Genomic DNA, 17,500 nt, shown 5'->3' on the forward strand with positions numbered 1-17,500 from the left:
GCAAAGTGACTCACAGTAGTTATTTCTTTCTCTCTCACACACACACACACGCGCGCACTCTCACACACACACACACACACACACTGCATGTACCCAGACACACACTTCTTTGCATGTACACACACACACAAACGAGTAGCCACTCAGCATTTCCAAATCGGCATGATTTAGGAATAGCACTTCCTATCACTTGAAAGACCTGTGCGTGTGTGTGTGTAGGACAGGGACGTGTGTGTGTGTCTCACCGTCTGCGTGGTGGAGGCGGGGGGCATGCCTTCCTTCCTCACGGTCAGCTGGAAGGTGTACTCCTGCTGGGCCTGCAGCTCACAGCCAGGGACCCCCAGGACAGGACCACTGGAGCCCAGGCCAAAGTTCAGACTGGAGCACAGGGACTCTCCCTGCAGGGGGGGGGGGAGTATACGCAGAGAAAGACAAGGGAGAAAGAGGGACAGAGGAAGGGAATAGGGAGACGTGGGAGGGAGGGAGGCAGTGAGGGAGAAGGGGAAGGAGAAAGAGAGAGAGAGAGAATTGAGGTTCAATGATGTATGCAGTTGTTTTTCTCCTAAATGTTGGAACAGATGGTCAAAGGACTGATCTAACCACCCCCCCTCCCTCCTCTCCTCCCCCTCTGTCTACCCCCCCCCACCCCCCCTCCCTCCTCTCCTCCCCCTCTGTCTACCCCCCCCCCCCACCCCCCCTCCCTCCTCTCCTCCCCCTCTGTCTACCCCCCCCCCCACCCCCCCTCCCTCCTCTCCTCCCCCTCTGTCTACCCCCCCCCCCACCCCCCCTCCCTCCTCTCCTCCCCCTCTGTCTACCCCACCCCTCCTCCCTCCTCTCCTCCCCCTCTGTCTACCCCCACCCCCCCTCCCTCCTCCCCCTCTGTCTACCCCCCCCCACCCCCCCTCCCTCCTCTCCTCCCCCTCTGTCTACCCCCCCCCCCCCCCCTCCCTCCTCTCCTCCCCCTCTGTCTACCCCCCCCCCCACCCCCCCTCCCTCCTCTCCTCCCCCTCTGTCTACCCCACCCCCCCTCCCTCCTCTCCTCCCCCTCTGTCTACCCCCACCCCCCCTCCCTCCTCCCCCTCTGTCTACCCCCCCCCCACCCCCCCTCCCTCCTCTCCTCCCCCTCTGTCTACCCCCCCCCACCCCCCCTCCCTCCTCTCCTCCCCCTCTGTCTACCCCCCCCCCCCTCCCTCCTCTCCTCCCCCTCTGTCTACCCCCCCCACCCCCCCTCCCTCCTCTCCTCCCCCTCTGTCTACCCCCCCCCCCCCCCCCCCCGACCACAACTCCTCTACAAGACTACTTTCTGGTTTTCAGAGGAAATAGCCCTGTTGGCTCTGTTCCTTAATGTTTCCCTCCAGCCCCTTCACTGTCTCCCTACAGCCCCTTCACTGTCTCCCTCCAGCCCCTTCACTGTCTCTCTCCAGCCCCTTCACTGTCTCTCTCCAGCCCCTTCACTGTCTCCCTCCAGCCCCTTCACTGTCTCCCTCCAGCCCCTTCACTGTCTCTCTCCAGCCCCTTCACTGTCTCCATCCAGCCCCTTCACTGTCTCTCCAGCCCCTTCACTGTCTCCCTCCAGCCCCTTCACTGTCTCTCTCCAGCCCCCTCACTGTCTCCCTCCAGCCCCTTCACTGTCTCTCTCCAGCCCCTTCACTGTCTCCCTCCAGCCCCTTCACTGTCTCTCTCCAGCCCCTTCACTGTCTCTCTCCAGCCCCTTCACTGTCTCCCTCCAGCCCCTTCACTGTCTCTCTCCAGCCCCTTCACTGTCTCCCTCCAGCCCCTTCACTGTCTCCCTCCAGCCCCCTCACTGTCTCTCTCCAGCCCCTTCACCGTCTCCCTCCAGCCCCTTCACTGTCTCTCTCCAGCCCCTTCACTGTCTCCCTCCAGCCCCTTCACTGTCTCTCTCCAGCCCCTTCACTGTCTCCATCCATACACACTCTCTGCTCTGTTTAGAGCCTCATTCAGCTTCTCACAGAAGGAGAGGTTCTCTTCATTCTGGCTCATGCATTTCTCTCTCTCTTCTCTCTCCTCTCTATTTATCTTTCTCTTCTCTTCTGTTCTCTCTCTGTAATTCTCTTTCTTTTTCTCTCTTTCTCAACTGCAGTCGTCAGTCTCCCATTTCCCCAAAATATTTCCTTTACTCAACTCTGAGTTTCTCACTATTCTCTCTCTCACTTTCGCTCCATCTCCTTTTCAGTCTTATTCAGACAGATTGTGTGTGTGTCTGTGTCTTTTTGTCTGAGTTCACCCTTATTCAGACATCAATCTGTATAGAAGGCCATGTAATATTTCAAATTTTGCAATGCTATCAGTAGCTAGATGGTGTGTGTGTGTGTGTGTGTGTGTGTGTGTGAGAGAAAGTCTGTGTGTGTGTGTGTGTGTGTGTGAGAGAGAGAGAAAGTGTGTGTGTGTGTGTGTGTGAGATCAACGCTGGGTGTGGAGCTCTGGCTGTGGAATGCTGAGTCTCTCTCGGAATGGTTACATAACACTAACTTCCTTCACAAAGTCGTAATGTTTTCTATAATCTAATTTAAGATCTATTTTATGATATATCCAAAATCTATGTTATAATCTGTTTTAAGATCTCTCTCTGTCCCTCCTTCCAAGATCACGTAAATAAGCACAAAGAAAACAAATGAAGAGACCCCAGAGATGATTCAAGATTGGTCAATTCACTTTAGTTTAGTTTCAAACTGGCCTGCAAGCAGTTCCCACAATGCACCACAGAGAGATGAGGAGAAGGGGGAGGCCTCTCTTGTTTAGCAGTGAGGAAAATAGACAACCCATGACAAAGCACCACAACTGCACAGAGAGAGAGAGGGAAAGAGACATAGAGAGAGACAGAGAGAGAGAGGGAAAGAGACATAGAGAGAGACAGAGAGAGAGGGAAAGAGACATAGAGAGAGACAGAGAGAGAGGGAAAGAGACATAGAGAGAGACAGAGAGAGAGAGGGGGTGAAAAGAAAACAGCTAAAAAGAAACGGTGTAATTATATATTCCAGTAGTTTTACTGTTTCAACTCTGCGTCTGTTTTTCCTCCCGGCGAACATGACCAACCACTGAATCCTGCCTGCTTTATTTTAAGAACCAATGTAACACAGCATCAACAGTGGCAAAGCTCAGGATTATCTACAGCTGAATAGAGCAGGATCTTTTGTACCATGCTCTGGAACACACCTTTAAAACAAGCACTCTTAGAACACACTGCACAGAGGCCTGGGTTCTAGAACACTGAGCTGGATTCTAGAACGCTTTCCTCTGAGATGCGGGTTCTGGAACCCCCAGCTCCTGTGCTGCTCTCGTTCCCCCAGGTGGGAGCTGTGGGCGGGGGGCAGGAGGAGGAGGCGTAGTGACGAGCATGAGCCTACCTTGGAGGTCTCCACACACTCCCAGTGGTAGCTCATCAGGGACTGGCTCTCTGGGCCCATGTTGGGGTCGTAAGACTGCTCAGCGCTCAGCTGCAGGTCCTGGCTCCGCGACCACACCCGATAAGTCCCGCCCTCGATGATGGGCACCAGCGCCTGCTCCATGACACTCAGCTGCAGGCACGCCTCCTTCCGCAGCGGCACGCCCTGATAGGCCAGCGAGAACACCAGCGTGTAGTTCCCGGCGCTCAGCGCCATCTTAGGCACGGACAGCTGCAGCCGCCTCACGTCCACCTCCCTCGGGAGGGGCACCACCGCACCCTGCTGGTCGGAGGCCACGCGGTCGGCGTTGTCGGGGCAGCGGGGCGAGCGCAGGACCTGCCAGAGGTAGTGGGCGCCGTAGCGGGCGCAACCGCGCAGGTCGACGGCCGCCTCCACCAGGGCGGGCTGCGAGCGCCAGGTGGCAAGGCGGGGAGCCTGCACAATGAGAACCCGCGGTTCCTCGCATTCCAGAACGCTGACGTTCACCCCGGCGTGGGCCAGCGTCCAGCTCACCAGGTTGCTGCTGTTCACCTGGAAACACACCACACAGGGGGTTGAACCTAGGGACGGGTACAGCTCGGTGGTGAGAGCTTTTCACCGCCCTTGAATGCTCTAGAACGCGTTTACACAGTCAAGAGCCCAACACAAAACCTCACCTGGATCAGGAAGTGACCCGGGCGGAAGTACTTGTAGCTAACCGTCGCCACGTTGGTCATCAACGGCCTCGACCCGTCGCCAAAGTCCCACAGGTACGTCACCGGGGACGCCCAGGGAGACACCGCCACGGTCAGGGTTACCGTCTTGTTGACGAAGGTGTCGGCGGGCTGGGCCCGCACCTGCGAGGCCTCCAGGCGCGTCTGGACCAGGATGTGTTTGGTCACGTTCATGTTGTTGAGGGCGTTCAAGGCTCCCAGGAAGATGGTCAGCGAGCCCGGCTCCTCGGGAGTGTAGATCACCTCTCTGAAGAAGCCTGTGACCTTGCCAGAGCGGTGGTGAAGGTCAAAGGTCCACAGGTAAGTCACGGGACGGCCTGTCTGAATTTCGGCCACGAAGGCTCTCGACTCGCCCACGGGGATGGCTGCGGCGCAGCAGTTGACGATTCGGAGGTGGCTGATTGGCTCCATAACCTCCACCTGCACGTGACGCCACTCTGAGCTCACCTGGACATGGGGGAGGGAGGGAGGGAGGGAGGGGTGAGTCTCACCTGGTTGTGTTAGAAGTGGTCTTACCTGGTTGTGTTAGCACTAGCCTCACATGGTTGTGTTAGCCTCACCTGGTTGTGTTAGCACTAGCCTCACCTGGTTGTGTTAGCACTAGCCTCACCTGGTTGTGTTAGCAGTAGCCTCACCTGGTTGTATTAGCCTCACCTGGTTGTGTTAGCACTAGCCTCACCTGGTTGTGTTAGCACTAGCCTCACCTGGTTGTGTTAGCCTGACCTGGTTGTGTTAGCCTCACCTGGTTGTGTTAGCACTAGCCTCACCTGGTTGTGTTAGCCTGACCTGGTTGTGTTAGCAGTAGCCTCACTTGGTTGTGTTAACCTCACCTGGTTGTGTTAGAAGTGGTCTTACCTGGTTGTGTTAGCACTAGCCTCACCTGGTTGTGTTAGCCTCACCTGGTTGTGTTAGCAGTAGCCTCACCTGGTTGTGTTAGCCTCACCTGGTTGTGTTAGCAGTAGCCTCACCTGGTTGTGTTAGCCTCACCTGGTTGTGTTAGCACTAGCCTCACCTGGTTGTGTTAGCCTGACCTGGTTGTGTTAGCAGTAGCCTCACCTGGTTGTCTGCGGTCAGGTTGATGTTATAGTTGTCCACTCTGGAGAACTGGTGCACGTAGGCCTGGTTGAGCAGGGGAACACCCGTGGAGTTTCCGCTGATGTTCAAAACAAACCTTACGTCTGTGCCCGTCGCCACGGAGGCCGTGAACTCCACCCTCTCGCCCACGGCGGCGATCTTGGTGCTGACGATCAGCTCCAGGCCATGGATCCTGTCCTGGACGAAGAAGTCCTTAGACAGTGCCTGGCCGCTGACGTCGTTGGTGGCGTTGAGCGTGACGGTGGTCCTCCTTGGGGAGGTGAACACGTGGGAGGTTTGCCTCCCTGTTCCTGTTCTGCCCGGCAACAGCCAGGTCCACGTCACGTCGGTCCCGGTCAGGACGGAGCCCTTGAAGGACACGTTGACTCCCGTCGCAACGTACTTCTGCCCGGTCACATTCTGGGACGTGAACGACACTCCGGTCACCACTTCCTGGACGCTGATGGCCTTGGACACGGACTCTGAGCTGACCTGGTTGAAGACCTTCACGGTCACCAACTGCCGGCCGGGGCTGGAGAAGACCTGGGTCACAGAGGGTCCCTTCCAGGGTAGAGCGCCCTCAACTGCTGACCAGCGGTACTGCAGGTCTGATCCTTCGCCGGCCAGAACGGTGAAGTTAGTCGAGTCGTTCACCGCCACGTGGTCGGCACTGCTCACCAGCTCCAGCTGACCCACCGGATCCAGGAACTGGATGCTTCTGTTGGCGGCCAGCTGACCCAGGAGGTTGGTGGCCCGCAGGGAGACGTCGCACGATCCCGGCGTGGAGAAGTTGACCTCGATGGTCTTGCCGCTGAGGTTGAGCGCCGCGCTGGGCGGTTCCAGCTCCCGGAGGAGGTTCCAGCTGAACGACATGTTGGTTCCCTCCTTCAGCAACGCCTGCAGGTGCAGGAGACGGTTGGTGGCGTAGCAACAGCCATCGTCGCCCCCCAGCTCCTCCTCCCCCCCGGACACGATGGTCAGGCCCTCCAGCTTCTGCTGAACGAACAGCAGGATGCTGGCTTGGGCCACACCCACGTCGTTCTCCGCCGTGGCGATGATGTTGAAGGTTCCCACTGAGCGGAAGGTGTAGTACATGGTGTGAGCTCCGGGGATGGATGTGCAGTGGTCGCATACGATCCAGGAGAAGCGGACGTCGTCCCCTTCCTCCAGCTGCGCCTCGAAGGTGACCGTGGCGTTCAGCGGGACGATCACCAGGCTGGCGTTGACCGACAGCCCGCGGATCGCCGCCAGCACCACCACCGTCTTCTCCGTGCGGTTGCTGCTGACCGCGTTGCTCGCCGCCAGGGAGACGTGGAAGGTTCCGGAAGAGTTGAAGACGTGGGTGACATTGGGCCCCATGGAGGGCGGAGTCCCGTCCCCCATGTCCCAGGTGAAGCTGACGTTGGGGGTGACGGGCGAGGCCAGGAACAGGTAGGGCTCTTTCAGGGTCAGGTTGCTGGCTCTGGTTCCGTTGTGTTGGATCAGGACGGGTCCAACCGCTCTCAGAACCTCCACCAGAACACTGGCGTTGGAGCTGGAGATGTTGTTGAAGACTGTCACCGTCACCACGTACTGACCGGGGCTCCGGTAGGTGAACGCCGTCTCCGCCTCGCCGTGGACCGGCACCAGGCTGGACTCCTCCACGCCATAGTCCCACAAGTAGCTGTAGTGGAAGTCTGGCTCGGCCCGGGCCCAGAACAGGCTCTCCTCCCCCAGCAGGAAGTGTCTTTTCCCCGACGTCAGGCTGATGTTGGTCACCGCTGGCTGCACACATACCCAGGAAAAGAAGTTGGCCTTGTTGGCTCCGCTGGAGAGGAGCAGGGAGAGCGGGTAGTCCCCGCTGGCCAGGTAGGAGTGCTCAACTCTGGGGCTGCCGTGGTGGGTCTCGTTGGCGGTCCCGTCGCCAAAGCTCCACTCGTACAGGTGGGAGGAGGAGTTACCCGACACCCAGGCCCGGAAGCTGATTGGACGACGCTCGGGGACGCAGCCGGACGGCTCGAGTCGCACCACCTGCAGGACGAACACCTGTATCGCCACGGCGACCCAGCGGGCGTTCACCGCGTTGCCGGCGGTCACGTTGACGGTGTAGTTCCCGTCTTTGGCGTAGGTGTGCGACACGGCCGGGTCCGTCTGCGTGTACGCCGCCCCGTCTCCCATGGTGAAGTTCCAGGTGACGTCGTTGCCCGACAACAGGCGGGCGGAGACCAGGGTGGGCGTGTTCAGCTCGGTCGGGGGAGGGGCGTCGACGGACAGTCCCCCGACCTCCTCGTACACAGTCATGTTCTCGCTGCCGGACCACCAGCTCACCGTGTTGTTGACCTCCACGGACACCAGGTACCTCCCACTGCGGCCGTAGGTGTGGGCCACGCGACGCTCGCGCCCCTGTAAAGAGGCGGAGCCGTCCCCAAAGTCCCAGGTGTAGGTGATGCCGTAGGCGGAGGGCCAGGCGTGAGCCTCGAAGGTGGCTGATTGGCCGGCCAGCAGCAGGGTGGTGTCTATGTCGACGTGGGTGAGGTTGCTGTAGACGTGCATATCGATGTGCCGGGTCACGTTCTCGTAGCGGTTGGATACGGACAACACCACCGTGTACACGCCTGCGGGCGGACGGAGTTACACCATCAGCTTCCTGCTGCCTGGGTGTGGAGAGGAATGTGTGTGTTCCTAGGTGTGTGTGTGTGTGTCCATACCTGGCTGTGAGTAATTGTAGGTGACGTTGTGGCTCAGGAGCAGCTGGTAGGGGGAGTCAGGGAGGACCTGCTGGGGGTCATACGGAGGGCTGTAGCTGAACTCACAGTACCCCGCGTCTCCAAACCACCACCTTGGAGACAACACAGGAGGAGAGAGTCAGCAGGGAGACACACACACACACACAACCAACCAAGCACACACACACACACACACACACACAACCAACCAAGCACACACACACACACACACACACAACCAACCAAGCACACACACACACACACACACACACACACAACCAACCAAGCACACACACACACACACACACAACCAACCAAGCACACACACACACACACACACACAACCAACCAAGCACACACACACACAACCAAGCACACACCCACACAACCAACCAAGCACACACACACACACACACAACCAACCAAGCACACACACACACACACAACCAACCAAGCACACACACACAGTCCTGTACGTGCACACGGACACACACGCACGCACCTGAAGGTGGCGTCCACAGCCGAGTCCAGGACCACGGAGGCGCTGAGCGTCTGGACGGAGCACTGCGCCACCACGTCCGGCACCCCCGTCACCGTCAGGTTCACCATGGGGTGCATGCGCTCCACCGTTACGTTAAAGTGCTCCGTCAAGTTACTGACGTGGTTCATGGCCGTCACCTAGGAGACGGGAGGGGGGCGTGGTCACGAAGGGGGTTCAGAGCGGTGTGCGTGTGCATAGAGTGTGCGTGTACTCACTGAGAGCTTGTAGACGGCAGGGTTTTGGTAGATCACGTTGAGGACGGTGTTGTAGTAGGTGAAGTAAGGTTTGTCGTCCACCGTCCACTTGAAGGTGGGGTTGGAACCTTGCTCAACGGCTGCGGCATAGCTCTGCAACAAAAGCACCGAAGAAGAATGCTTTGAGCAGGAGGACTGCAAGATAACCACAGAAGAAGAAGGCTTTGAGCAGGAGGACTGCAAGATAACCACAGAAGAAGAAGGCTTTGAGCAGGAGGACTGCAAGATAACCACAGAAGAAGAAGGCTTTGAGCAGGAGGACTGCAAGATAACCACAGAAGAAGAAGGCTTTGAGCAAGACTGCAAGTTAACCACAGAAGAAGACACAAAAAGTGGAAGAGGAGAGGAGGAGGGGTTCCACACACACACACACACACACACTCCACTCACCACCACGGACTCCATGATGACCCTGTGCGAGGGGTGAGGCTGTACCAGCAGGCCAGAGACAGGCTGCTCCACCTGCACCCTGATGCTCAGCCTGTCCTCCGTCAGCCAGCTGTGGGCCTGCAGCTCCATCCTCACCACCCCCTCCTGCACCCCCACCCCCAGCTCCAGCACCGCGTACAGCAGGGGCCCCTCCACGCCCCGCCCGGCCCCGCCGCAGGCCCCCGTCCTGGGCAGGAGGTCCGCAGGGCAGTCCTTCTGGAAGGCCAGGCTGTGGTTGTGGTGGTGGTCCCAGAACAGCTGGGTCGGGTAGGCGGACTGGACACGGAGCAGGATGAAGGTGTGGTTGGGCAGGAAGTAGAAGGTGCCGTTCTGGGGGAGGGGGTGGAGGACGGTGAGAGCGAGAGGGGCCAGGATGGTGACGGGGCAGGAGGAGGTGACAGGGGAGGGGCCCCTGCTGGAGGTCACCTCCAGGCTGTACACTCCGCGGACGGGGGTCCCAGAGGAGAGCTGTGGGGGCTGGAGGATGAGCTGGCTGTGTCCAGCGTAGAGCACCCTGACTGGGCACACCACTCCCCTCAGCCAGCCTCCCTCCACACCCTCCAGGTCCAGGTCCGGGGTGGCGTCTGCTTCCAGCCAGCCCGTTCGGTTGAGGGCCAGGACGCTGTGTCGCCACGGCGACTGGGGGGCGTGGTCGCAGCGGAGCAGGGAGGTGGGGCCGGCGTCGTGCTGCAGGGCGATGACATCACCGGGGAAGACCAGAAGATCCTCCAGCCTCTCCTGGACCTGGTGGGGGAGGAGGAGGGTGGAGGGAGAGAAGGAGGGGGGAGGGGGGAGGGAGGAGGGGGGAGGAGGGAGAGAGGGGAAGGGGGAGGGGGGAGGGAGGAGGGGAGGGAGGAGGGGGGAGGGAGGAGGGGAGAAGGGGAGAGGAGGGAGAGAGGGGAAGGGGGAGGGGGGAGGGAGGAGGGGAGGGGGGAGGAGGGGGGAGGAAGGAGGGGAGAAGGGGGGAGGGGGGAGGGAGGGGAAGGGGGAGGGAGAGAGGGGAGGGGGGAGGGAGGAGGGGAGAAGGTGGGAGGAGGGGGGATGAGGAGGAGGGAGGAGGGAGGAGGGAGGAGGGGAGAGGGGGGAGGAGGAGGGAGGAGGGGGAGGAGGGGAGAAGGGGGGAGGAGGAGGGAGGAGGGGGAGGGGGGAGAAGGGGGAGGAGGAGGGGAGAAGGGGGGAGGAGGAGGGGAGAAGGGGGGAGGAGGAGGAGGAGGGGAGAAGGGGGGAGGAGGAGGGGAGAAGGGGGGAGGAGGAGGGGATGGAAAGAACACATGCTGAGTCTCTTTGTGAGCGAGAGTGTATGTATGAGGCATGTGTGTGTGTGTGAGTGTGTGTGAGTGTGTGTGAGTGTGTGTGTGTGTATGAGTGTGTGTGTGCATATCTGTGTGTGTTTCTTACCAGTACATGCCTGGCAGGTCCAGGTGGCAGGCTGAACCAGACCTGGTCCCCCAGGGAGTATCGCGGCCGGGCCGCCCCAGCAGAGAGGCTCTCTGCCTGGGTACAGTTGGGGCAGAGGCCTGGGTGGCAGGGGCTGGAGAGATTCAGGCAGACACCCTGGAACGGGCACCACTGCTGGAGGGGGGGACATGGGGGAGGGGCGGGGGCGGGGGCGGAGGGGTGGGAGGGGTCCATAGCGACGCACACGGCAACAGGAGAGCAGAGGAGACCACCACAGCCTGGGGAAGAGGGAGAGGTTACAGTGGGGGGTGTGTGTGTGAGAGAGCGTGTGTGTGTGTGTGTGTGTGTGTGTGTGATAGAGAGAGCGCGTGTGTGTGTGTGTGTGTGTGAGAGAGCGTGTGTGGATATGCGTGTATACGCATCATGCACTTTGATGACCGTATTGCTTTACATTTTCTAATGGACACAGCTACATAGAGAAGGATGGAGAGAGAGAGAGAGAGAGAGAGAGAGAGAGGGAGAGAGAGAGAGAGAGAGAGAGAGAGGGAGGGGGTGAAGGAGGGAGGGAGAGATGGAGCGAGAGATGTCCAGAGTTGGCAGAGAAAAAACGATGAATTTGATCAAAATGCTGAAATTGAACATGCTGGCTGGAGGCAAAACATCTCTAAGAGAAGATGATGAGTGTGTGTGTGAGTGTGTGTGAGTGTGTGTGTGAGTGTGTGGGCGCATTAGATGGAGTTCTTGGCTGAATATCAATCGACCAATAACGACAGGAGAATTGCTGGCTGTATGATTAAACATTAGCATATTTATAAAGTTCCAAACCAATCATCTTCCAGGCATTCTTGAGAAGTTATCTACTCTGCTGACCAACTTTGTGTTTAGAATCATTAGAGACCAGTGTTCTCTCTCTCTCTCTCTCTCTCTCTCTCTATCAATTTTCTATATATGGATAAGGAATAGTGTGTTAGTGCGCTTGCAACTTTGTGTGTTTAAAATGTATAGTTCAGGACAGACACAGGAAGTGCTGGTATTCCGAAGGGAAGTGACCTCATTCTCTGTGGTTTGTTTGGCTCTTGGCTGTCCATCTCTCTCTCTCCCCTCTCTCTCTCTCTCTCTGTCCTCCTTCTTCCAAGTATTTAGTTTTCTCAATTTTTTCATCCCATAGAGATTAGAGAAGTGTGTATATGTGTGTGTGTGTGTACGTGTGTATGTGTGTGTACATGTGTGTGTATGTAAGTGTGTGTGTGTGAGAGAGAGAGAGAGAGAGAGAGAGAGAGAGAGGCTCACCAGGCAGCAGCAGCCTGTGCAGGGGCAGGTGTCCACAGTGAGGCCTGTAGAGCTGCAGCAGCACCTGGGTGAGGGAGGGCCGGTCCTGGGTCAACACCTCCAGAGACGCCAGGCGGCCAGGCTGCTGGAACACCAGGGCTGGGAACAAGAGCAGCTGGAGGGGGAGGAGGAGGGGTGGGGTGGAGGAGGAGGGGTGGGATGGAGGGGAGGAGGGGTGAAGGGGGGAGGAGGGGTGGCGGAGGAGGGGAGGGGTGTAGGAGGAGGGGAGGGGTGTAGGAGGAGTGGAGGGGTAGAGGAGGAGGGGTGGGGTGGAGGGGGGAGGGGTGAAGGGGGGAGGAAGGGTGGAGGAGGAGGGGTGGGGTGGAGGAGGAGGGGAGGGGTGGAGGGGTGGGGTGGAGGAGGGGGAAGAGGAGGGGTGGAGGAGGAGGGGTGGGGTGGAGGAGGAGGGGTGGAGGAGGAGGGGTGGGGTGAAGGGGGGGAGGGGTGGAGAAGGAGGGGAGGGGTGGAGGAAGGGGAGGAGGAGGGGTGGAGGAGGAGGGGAGGGGGGGGAGGATGGAAGAGAAAGTGAAAGCTATTATTTTCAAGCCTCATTTATGGGAAGTGTGTGTGTCTGTGTGTGTGTCTGTGTGTGTGTCTGTGTGTCTGTGTGTGTGTGATCTTCTTACCTCCACGCTCCTAGCTGGCACATCGGGGGCGGAGACATTAGAGGGGGCGGGGCTAAACAGAGGTTGGTGGGCGGGGAAAACTGCCACGCCCACCATGTAGACCCCAGCATCAGGAAGAGGAACTAGGGACAGAGAGAGAGCGGGAGGGAGGGAGGGAGGGAGGGAGAGGGGGGAGGGAGAGGGAGAGAGAGGGAGAGAGAGAGAGAGAGAGAGAGAGAGAGAGAGAGAGAGAGAGAGAGAGAGAGAGGGAGGGGGGGAAGAGAAGGAGAGGGAGGGAGGGAGGGAAGTCACTGTAAGAGGCTGCAGCTGTGCTAAAAAGCAGATCCACATCTGGCAGCAAGGCCAGGGCTGTGTGTGTGTGTGTGTCCTACCTTCAGGGCTGTGTGTGTGTGTGTGTCGTACCTTCAGGGCTGTGTGTGTGTGTGTGTGCCCTACCTTCAGGGCTGTGTGTGTGTGTGTGTCGTACCTTCAGGGCTGTGTGTGTGTGTGTGTGTCCTACCTTCAGGGCTGTGTGTGTGTGTGTGTCCTACCTTCAGGGCTGTGTGTGTGTGTGTCGTACCTTCAGGGCTGTGTGTGTGTGTGTGTCGTACCTTCAGGGCTGTGTGTGTGTGTGTGTGTCCTACCTTCAGGGCTGTGTGTGTGTGTGTGTCCTACCTTCAGGGCTGTGTGTGTGTGTGTGTCCTACCTTCAGGGCTGTGTGTGTGTGTGTGTCCTACCTTCAGGGCTGTGTGTGTGTGTGTGTCGTACCTTCAGGGCTGTGTGTGTGTGTGTGCCCTACCTTCAGGGCTGTGTGTGTGTGTGTGTGTCCTACCTTCAGGGCTGTGTGTGTGTGTGTGTCGTACCTTCAGGGCTGTGTGTGTGTGTGTGCCCTACCTTCAGGGCTGTGTGTGTGTGTGTGTCGTACCTTCAGGGCTGTGTGTGTGTGTGTGTGTCCTACCTTCAGGGCTGTGTGTGTGTGTGTGTCGTACCTTCAGGGCTGTGTGTGTGTGTGTGCCCTACCTTCAGGGCTGTGTGTGTGTGTGTGTCGTACCTTCAGGGCTGTGTGTGTGTGTGTGTGTGTCGTACCTTCAGGGCTGTGTGTGTGTGTGTGCCCTACCTTCAGGGCTGTGTGTGTGTGTGTGCCCTACCTTCAGGGCTGTACTGGCAGACGTAGGCTCTCTTGGCACTGCAGGGGTGAGAGCTTGGTGTGGCAGTGTTGTCCAGAGACACACACACATTCCCAGACACCAGCCTGGCCCCGTCACGGCCCCCCCCCTCGCCCTCCAGGGCCTCTGAGCCGTCCACCCAGCGCAGCCTCCCTGGGGACGCCCCGTCGCTTAGACCCAGCCACACCCCACGCTCCCTGCACACACACACACACACACACACACACACACACACACACACACACACACACGCTTTTACCCGAAGCAACATACAGATTTGAAGGGCATTGAGCTATCCAGGGTGACTTTATGTAAATATACAACATTACATTGTAGAGAAAACCCTTCTACAATCGGAACTTTCCTCCGCATAATTGTATCTGTCTCTCTCCTCACTCTCTGTCTACGACTCTCTTTCTCAACGTCGCACTCTTCTTCTCTCTCCCACTCTCTTTTCTCTCTCTCTCTCTCTCTCTCTCACTTTCCTACTCTCTGTCTCCTCTTCTCTCTCTCCTATTATTCTCCATCGTCTCTGAAGGGGAACATCTGTAAAAACGACAGAGAGAAGGAGAGGAGGGAGGGGGGTGAAGAGGAGGAGGATAGGATGAGAGGAGGAGGAGAGGATGAGAGGAGGATGAGAGGAGGAGAGGAGGATGAGAGGAGGAGAGGAGGATGAGAGGAGGATGAGAGGAGGAGAGGAGCAGAGGAGAGGGAGTGTGTTCCCCGTCTGTAAGGTTAAAAGGGTGAAATAATAGAACATGTTCTATCTTTTCCTCCCTCTCGTTCTCTCTCTGTAGAAGCACGGCCTCTGCCCTCCCTCCCTCCCTCCCTCAGATTAATGATGGGTGTGGAGAGAGAGAGGATACAGACACACACCCTCAAATACACACAAATACACACACACTCCCTCACACACAGCTGTGCTTGTACAGATGTGTGTGTCTGCTCGAGCTCTCATATCCCACCGTACCGAGGACAGTGTGTGTGTGTGTGTGTGTGTGTGTGTGTGTGTGTGTGTGTGTGTGTGTGTGTGTGTGTGTGTGTGTGTGTGTGTGTGTGTGTGTGGTGTGTGTGTGTGTGTGTGTGTGTGTGTGTGTGTGTGTGTGTGTGTGTGTGTGTGTGTGTGTGTGTGTGTGTGTGTGGGTGTGTGTGTGGGTGTGTGTGTGTGTGTGTGTGTGTGTGTGGGTGTGGGTGTGTGTGTGTGTGTGTGTGTGTGTGTGGCCATGTGTGTGGCCATGTGTGTGGCCATGTGTGTCATAAGAGTTATTTTGCCAATATGAAAAATACCTCAGTGCTTACTCACAGAACACATCCTCATTATAGTTTGTGTTTGTGTGTTTGGAGGAACAGGATGAGAAGGAGGAGCAGGAGGAAGAGGACGAGGAAGAGGACGAGGAAGTAGAGGAGGAAGAGGAGGAAGTAGAGGAGGAAAAGGAGGAGGAAGAGGAGGAGGAGGAAGAGGAGGAAGTGGAGGAGGAAGAAGAGGAGGAGGAGGAAGAGGAGGAGAGGTAGGGGGGCTGTGGATTCACTAGGAGGTGTGAAAATAATAACAAAACAAGAACACACCATGAATCTGAATCAGCCTGTGTTTGTCCCTACACAGTCCCTACACCACACAAAGATCCCCAAACAGGCCCCTCCTGCACACACACACACACACACACACACAGAAAGCAGGGTCTTACTGGGTGACTCTGAGGGCCAGCAGGTTGCGGACGTCGTCGGTGCGGACCACGGCCAGCTCCCCCCCGCTGTCGGAGCACTGGTGCCGGGCCTCTGACCAGCTGAACTCCCCCGGAACCAGCTGGAAACACCGGGACGAGGGCGGGTGGGGCACAGAGCCTGGGGGACACAGGGGGGAGGCTAGGGGGAGGGGCGGTGGAGGGGAGATGGGGAGGGAGGAGGAGGGGAGGGAGGAGGGGAGGGAGGAGGGGAGATGGGGAGGGAGGAAGGAGGGGTTGGAGGAGGAGGGGAGGGAGGAGGGGAGATGGGGAGGGAGGAGGGAGGGGTTGGAGGAGGAGGGGAGGGAGATGGGGAGGGAGGAAGGAGGGGTTGGAGGAGGAGGGGAGGGAGGAGGGGAGATGGGGAGGGAGGAAGGAGGGGTTGAAGGAGGAGGGGAGGGAGGAGGGGATGGGACAGGGGAGACAGAGAGAGATGAGAGGGAGGGCAAAGGAAGGTTTTTTTCTTGATGTTGCTTTTTGATGATGAAATATTCATAACTCACTTGGAATGTCAATTTGAGTAGGGACGTAAGAAAGAGAAATGAGAAAAACAGACAGATAGATGTGTGTGTGTGTGTGTGGGGGGGGGGGGGGGGGGGGGATTTGTGTGTGTGTGTGTGTGTGGGGGGGGATTTGTGTGTGTGTGTGTGTGTGGGGGGGGGGATTTGTGTGTGTGTGTGTGTCTCACCTCTGCTGGTCTCATGTCCGTTCATGGTCACCCTCCAGTCCACAGCCAATCCCGTGCCCCCCCAATTGACCAGAGTGACCGACAGGTTCTGATTGGCTACCAGCTGAGCAGGACAACGCAGTTCCAACCGGGGGGGCAGGGTCACCGTCACCTCCCCCCTCACACGCACCTGGAACACACACACACACACATAGACACAGACAGGCAGACACACACACACACAGAGACACACAGGCAGACACAGGTAGACACACACACAAAGTCAAAGTCTTTGAATATTTGAGATCACACAAAGTGACACTGGGCATTGAATTTCTTGAGGTTGTCCTCCCACCCTCTCCCCTCCCTCCCTCTCTCTCCCCTCCCTCCCTCCCTCCCCCCCTCTCCCCTCCCTCCCCCTTTCCCTCCCCCTGTCCCTTCCTCCATCCCTCCCCCCCTCTCCGCTCCCTCCCCCCTTTCCCTCCCCCTGTCCCTCCCTCCTTCCCCCCTCTCCTCTCCATCCTCCCCTCTCCCCTCCCCTGTCCCTTCCTTGCTCCCTCCCTCCCCCCCCTCTCCTCTCCATCCTCCCCTCTCCCCTTTCCCTCCCCCCTGTCCCTTCCTTCCTCCTTCCCCCCCTCTCCTCTCCATCCTCCCCTCTCCTCTCCCTCCCCCTGTCCCTTCCTTCCTCCCTCCCTCCCTCCCTCCCCCCTCTCCTCTCCATCCTCCCCTCCCTCCCCCCTGTCCCTCCTTCCCTCACTCCCCCCTCTCCTCTCCATCCTCCCCTCTCCTCTCCCTCCCCCTGTCCCTCCCTCCCTCCCCCCTCTCCTCTCCATCCTCCCCTCCCCTCCCTCCCCCCTGTCCCTCCCTCACTCCCCCCCCTGTCCCTTCCTCCCTTCCTCCCTCCCTCTCCTCTCCATCCTCCCCTCTCCTCTCCCTCCCCCCTGTCCTTTCCTCCCTCCCTCACTCCCCCCCCTCTCCTCTCCATCCTCCCCTCTCCTCTCCCTCCCCCCTGTCCCTTCCTTCCTCCCTCCCTCCCTCCCTCCCCCCTCTCCTCTCCATCCTCCCCTCCCTCCCCCTGTCCCTCCTTCCCTCACTCCCCCCTCTCCTCTCCATCCTCCCCTCTCCTCTCCCTCCCCCCTGTCCCTCCCTCCCTCCCCCCCTCTCCTCTCCATCCTCCCCTCCCCTCCCTCCCCCCTGTCCCTCCCTCACTCCCCCCCCCTGTCCCTTCCTCCCTTCCTCCCTCCCTCTCCTCTCCATCCTCCCCTCTCCTCTCCCTCCCCCCTGTCCTTTCCTCCCTCCCTCACTCCCCCCCCTCTCCTCTCCATCCTCCCCTCTCCTCTCCCTCCCCCCTGTCCCTCCCTTCCTCCCTCCCTCCCTCCCTCCCTCCCCCCCCCTCCTCTCCATCCTCCCCTCCTCACCTCCTTGTGTCCAGCCCAGGCGGTGAGACTGACATTATAGCGTCCAGGCAGGCCATACTTGTGCGTAACTGTGGTG

At 58.8% G+C, this 17,500-nt stretch overlaps 1 protein-coding gene across 1 annotated transcript in view; it reads right to left on the reverse strand.

Moving 5' to 3' along the window:
• pkd1a (polycystic kidney disease 1a) overlaps positions 1-17,500 on the reverse strand; it is a 56,057-nt gene that overhangs the window by 25,087 nt on the left and 13,470 nt on the right. The window contains exons 8-22 of the mRNA XM_084685916.1: positions 17,425-17,500; positions 16,028-16,196; positions 15,304-15,481; positions 13,601-13,815; positions 12,474-12,595; positions 11,809-11,962; positions 10,519-10,796; positions 9,082-9,864; positions 8,653-8,784; positions 8,399-8,574; positions 7,879-8,009; positions 5,174-7,785; positions 4,061-4,564; positions 3,366-3,935; positions 246-398 (exon numbers count right to left, since the gene is read on the reverse strand). The exon at positions 17,425-17,500 is cut by the window's right edge and continues 185 nt beyond it. Of these exons, the coding sequence (XP_084542042.1) occupies positions 246-398; positions 3,366-3,935; positions 4,061-4,564; positions 5,174-7,785; positions 7,879-8,009; positions 8,399-8,574; positions 8,653-8,784; positions 9,082-9,864; positions 10,519-10,796; positions 11,809-11,962; positions 12,474-12,595; positions 13,601-13,815; positions 15,304-15,481; positions 16,028-16,196; positions 17,425-17,500 (6,253 nt within the window). The remainder of the gene's footprint in view (positions 1-245; positions 399-3,365; positions 3,936-4,060; positions 4,565-5,173; positions 7,786-7,878; positions 8,010-8,398; positions 8,575-8,652; positions 8,785-9,081; positions 9,865-10,518; positions 10,797-11,808; positions 11,963-12,473; positions 12,596-13,600; positions 13,816-15,303; positions 15,482-16,027; positions 16,197-17,424) is intronic.

The sequence above is a fragment of the Hypomesus nipponensis genome, chromosome 21 (genome assembly GCF_054491055.1).
Source record: "Hypomesus nipponensis isolate SF chromosome 21, ASM5449105v1, whole genome shotgun sequence".
Classification (NCBI taxonomy): Eukaryota; Metazoa; Chordata; class Actinopteri; order Osmeriformes; family Osmeridae; genus Hypomesus; species Hypomesus nipponensis.